We start from the raw sequence: 4,816 nt of genomic DNA, 5'->3' as shown, positions 1-4,816 counted from the left end.
AATACAACTGCTTCCTGTTTTTATTTAAAGCCGTTAACAAAATACAGACACCATAAATAAGAATCAACAGAATATTTACAAGAGGGAGCGGAACCTGTGACAGAAGCGACAGTGAGAGCGAGGGAGGCTTGCGTGTTTTCCTCAGTCACCCATAATTATGACCGCAGGATTCCCAAATGAGAGGGAAAGAAGCCCGAAGAAAAGGTTCCATTCACAAGAAGAGTAAAAAATAGTTTGACTTTATTTTACTTCTAAAAAAGAAAAGCCGGTAATAACGGGCTGCGTCCGGTTACTCAGATGGGCATTTTGAGGAGAGCACATTCGGTCAGGAGCATCATGGTGGTCGTCATGTACCTGCTGCTGGAGAACTGAAACACAGAGGAGCGTTAGTGCGGCTTTACTCCCGGCCGTGCGAGGCTAGAGGCCTTTCCGTCGGGCGGTACCTTGATCCTGCCGCTGTCCTTGGCTGACCCCAGCCCCGTAGACACCTGGCTCAAGATCCCCGCAGACAGATCCAGCTTGAAATGTCTGTAGAAGTGGCTCTTCAGCCCCTGAACGAAGCTCGTCACCTCCTCCAGGTCGATGTTCTCCCCCGTGTCCTCCTGCTGACCCTTCCTGATGGAGCGCCACAGCTCCCACGCATCTCTGGGGTCCACCGCGTACGTGACCTGCAGCGGCAGCGCCACCGGAATAGTCCAGACCATCTTGAGGTGCTGGATGCTGGTTTCGGCGTGGCAGTTGGTCCACAGCGCCAGCAGCCACTGGAGGCTGGTCTGGCTGACCTCCAGCTGCCCGAAGCAGCAGTCGAAGGTCGTCTGGAACCAGGCTTTGACCGCCGCCGTGAGCGACTCGGGGCCGTGGCACCCGAAGAGAGGCAGGCAGACGAAGTTGTCGGGGATGGAGCACAGGTAGTCGGGGTTTCCGTTGATGCAGGTCAGCCAGCCACTCCACAACGACTTCTGAGGCTCATCCTGGCCGGCAAACTGAGGCGTGGAGTGGATCTGTCGGGAAAGGGAACACTTGGGGCCTCACAAAGCAGACCCCTCCCTTCTGGAGTGGAGACAACTCCAGGCCAAACGACATTTACTGGTTTAAAGGAATATTTGGAGCACAAATGAAAACCCAGTCGTGCGTTATCACGCTCAGGCGGTAGCAACCGTTTGCTGATGCTCTGAAGGGCTCCGCTCGATCCAAAGTTCACACGGACCCCGTTTGATGGGGCACAGGCTCGCCGCTTCGGGGGTGTGGTCTCCAGATGTTTTTTTAAAGCTCCTCTCTCCACTCACCTGAATGAGGACCATCTCGGCGTCGCTGTCTGCCTCCGCCATGCCCTGCACCGCAGACAGAGAGACCCCGAAGCTGCTCTGGCCTCCCTCCAACGCCACCAACAACCCGTCCTGCTTCCCCGCCGCGATGAACGCGGATAGCCGCCTGGAGTAGCTCTTCAGGTGGGCGTGTCTGAACTGATAGAGGGGCGTGACGTACGACAGGTGCCACTCCTTCTTCACCAGTACGGTCAGATGCTCCTCGTTCACCTTCTCCTTTGGTGAGGAAAGGGGCAGAGGTGAGCGCTCATTTTCTTTGAAGTCTCTGCTGGATTACGGTCTGGATTGACTCACGGTGATGTTTCGTGACCTCGGAGCCCTCCTGCTCGCGTCTAATCTCCGCGCCGTCAACGCAGGAGTTGCGCAGAGCTGCGAAGCCGCACCGACGGTGCTGCGGTACAGCAGCTGGTAGCCGGCGCTTCTGCTCCTCCTTCGAACCGCAGCACCGTCGCCTGGAGTCCGTGTGACACTAAACAAGCAAATCGGCCATCAGTGCATTGATGTTACGACGAAACCGGATTATAGACGAGCCTGTTGATCTCCCATCGGGATTAGGTGGAGATCTATAATGATCACGAGCCATTAAAGACAGAATGCCAGGGGTTCGTTAGCTGTATAAATGCATAAATCAAACTGACATTACTAAACATTATCTGAACTTTATTAGCAGAAGCGAATCCAACAAACGTGAATTTCTTGCTCTTCCTCTTTATTTTGCGGTCAATAAACACCTGGGAACCGTCTCGCGATTAAAGGGCGCACCCGGTGACTCTTTACAGTCGCACCGTCACAAACAGCGAAGCTAACTCGGGAAGCTACGCGGCTCGGCGGTTGCTGAGCGCGGACAAACGGCGATTTCCGTTCTCGCGGAAACGCAAAAGACAAAATAATCCCGCTAAAGCTGTAAAGAGCAGAAATAGTGTCGAAAAGCGAGATTCGAACGGAGTGACAACAAGATACCTGCTCCGTCGCGTCTCCATATCGGGTCCCGGTTATCGCTGGGAGCTGAACGGAACCGGAAATGAATTTGAATATCGCGCTTTCCCATGAGCCTCCGCGGTAAGGCTCAGCCAATAACAGTGACCCAGTCAGGAAGTACAATAAAATAAAATTAAATAAAATCTACATATCATAGAAAATAAATTACAAGCACAAAGCTAATAAAATAAAAATTCAAAGTTTTTTTAAAAAAAGGACTATATGCAAAATATTCTTATTGTGATTACACTGTTCATTAAAACATTCATTATCCAAAATTTCAAAAAACAAATACATCACTGTATTTTATAGTTACTAGGAAAAAAAAATACATTGTTAGTATACATTATAGCAAAAATGTTAACATTGTAACTTTTTACATGTTTACCATCTTGGAGTGGGTGTTCGAACAAAACTTGCTGTTGTTCTATATGTTATAGAAGAGAGAAAAAGTGAATTTATAGTCTAGTAAACGAATTATAATAACAAACTCCATCACCACTGGACATAAATGACATTTTTGTCTTCTCAGGTTAAAGTTCGGGAGATACTACCCTCAGGTGTGCAGTGTTTTTGGAGGCGGTATGTCACTCCAGGGAATACATATAAATCATTTTAACATCCTCGTTTGACAAAAACAAATATGTGTCTTCTGGTATGCAGCTGCCAGATTCACAAGCAATCACCCAAACCATTCCCCTCCCTGTTACCATGGAAACTGTGCTCCTTTTCTTTTTTTCCTGTGTGTGCTTCACACTCTTTTCTCTCTCTCCGATTTAACATGTAGCTTGTTCTATTATATCCATGCTTTGAGCCCTCACATCTTGAACACACCCTTGTGCACATTAACGTCTATATTTGCAGGTGTTTGTGCATTGAATTGACGATTATTCGATAGCCCCTCCCCTCCCATACACACAGTCCGATGACCACATCAACAGCCAATCAAATTATCAGTAGCAGTCGGTGGTTTCGACCAATGGGGGACGGGATGCAGCGCTGTGGAAACTGCAGAGGTCGCCCGAGCAGAACAGCGCCCTCTAGTGGTGCCACATCAGTACACCGCTCAATCCGATTAGTATTGAATATTGAGTATTTTGTATTTTTTTAACCATAAAAACAAAACTTTATAGATAACCACTCACTTACTGAATTCTTCTATACGTTTTCGACAAAAATGTACAAAGACTCACTTGTTCAACCTCGGCAAAAGCTGAGAGAATGTGGAAATGATACTCATGAGTGACCAATCAGAAGGTGGAATTACTCAAACATATTATGATCCCTCTTTTCAGCAACACATTGGTCTTTCGTTTCAATCAGATTTGAGAATAATCACACTTTAAGTCACAAATATGCCAAAGCTCGAGAAAACATGTAAAAGTTTGAATTGGCCTCAAAACAAAAGCCTCTGATTGGCTTTCTTAAAGCTTAATCCAAAATCCAGGTCACGGGATCCACTGGAGCCTATCCCGGCAGTCAACGGACGAGAGGTAGAGTACACCCCGGACAAGTCGCCAGTTCATATCAGGGCCACACATAGACAATCATTCACGCAGACACTCACACCTGCGGTCAATTTACTGCAAGCAATTGACCTAATTTGCATGTTTTTGGTGGTCGGAGGGAGCGGGAGAACCCGGAGAGAACCCGTGCAGACCATGGAAAATTTGGATTAAAATGAACTATGCAAAAAACCAACAACAACAACCCAATAATAGTTTCAAAAGCATCACAATAAAAACACACTCTTTCAAAATATTAAATATGTATTCATTTATTCTGGCAAAAAGCAAAAACATCTGTTTCTACATATTCAGTTATTGAGACCTGACTATCAGACTATCTATCTATCAAACATCACAGACTGATGATGCTGCCTGCATGGCCAGCTGGTTGATCACCTGAACTCAGTGATTGAAAGGCGAGTACTAATATTTGTGTCCGTACAATAGTTGGTCACGTGTATGAGTCAGTCCAATAAGGCTAAACGTGAATTAAGTTGATGTCTTGGGTACCGCAAATCATTGGAGGGTGTCTCAAACGGGGGCAGCGGGAGGTTGGTGGTTCTTTTATCACCTTCAGAGCTCTCATCTTCCCACACATGAGAAATGTCCACATGTGGCTCCTGCACCCAGATTACAGAAAGCACAGGCTTAATCCCGACATTATTGCACACTAATTGCCTCTAAAACAGGCCTCCAGAGCCTTTAGCCAATAATATTAATCTAAGAGTAATGAGTGAAGATGCTGAATAATCACACTAATCTGGTTGAGATGAAGATAGAAGCCGACAGCCGCTTTTATGGGCTATGGGTCGATATTCATAATTGTATTATGCAGAACCACCCCGAGGACCCGCGGGGGGGGGGGGGGTCACTGGAGATTAAATCCTCCTCTTTCTTTATACACAATATCAGTTTAATTCACATTCACAGCAGAGAGCCGGTATGTGAGAGACGGCTCCGGAGGGCTCTGCTGCATGTTCGAGGGACGGGGATAAGGCTGACGTC

The 4,816-nt window shown here is 47.2% G+C and overlaps 1 protein-coding gene across 1 annotated transcript; it reads right to left on the bottom strand.

Moving 5' to 3' along the window:
* Nucleotides 1-293: 293 nt before the first annotated feature.
* On the bottom strand, nucleotides 294-2,305 carry cenpl (centromere protein L). The gene is made up of 5 exons (XM_068756201.1): nucleotides 2,286-2,305; nucleotides 1,620-1,794; nucleotides 1,287-1,541; nucleotides 444-1,001; nucleotides 294-368 (listed from the first exon to the last, which is right to left on the bottom strand). The coding sequence occupies exons 1-5, from the start codon at nucleotides 2,303-2,305 to the stop codon at nucleotides 294-296; spliced, it is 1,083 nt and encodes a 360-aa protein (XP_068612302.1).
* Between the last annotated feature and the right edge of the window lie 2,511 nt (nucleotides 2,306-4,816).

Source organism: Brachionichthys hirsutus, chromosome 24 (genome assembly GCF_040956055.1).
Source record: "Brachionichthys hirsutus isolate HB-005 chromosome 24, CSIRO-AGI_Bhir_v1, whole genome shotgun sequence".
In the NCBI taxonomy this organism is placed as follows: domain Eukaryota; kingdom Metazoa; phylum Chordata; class Actinopteri; order Lophiiformes; family Brachionichthyidae; genus Brachionichthys; species Brachionichthys hirsutus.
The sequence above is the reverse complement of the archived record's forward strand: the minus strand, read 5'-3'. Positions and strand labels throughout refer to the sequence as shown.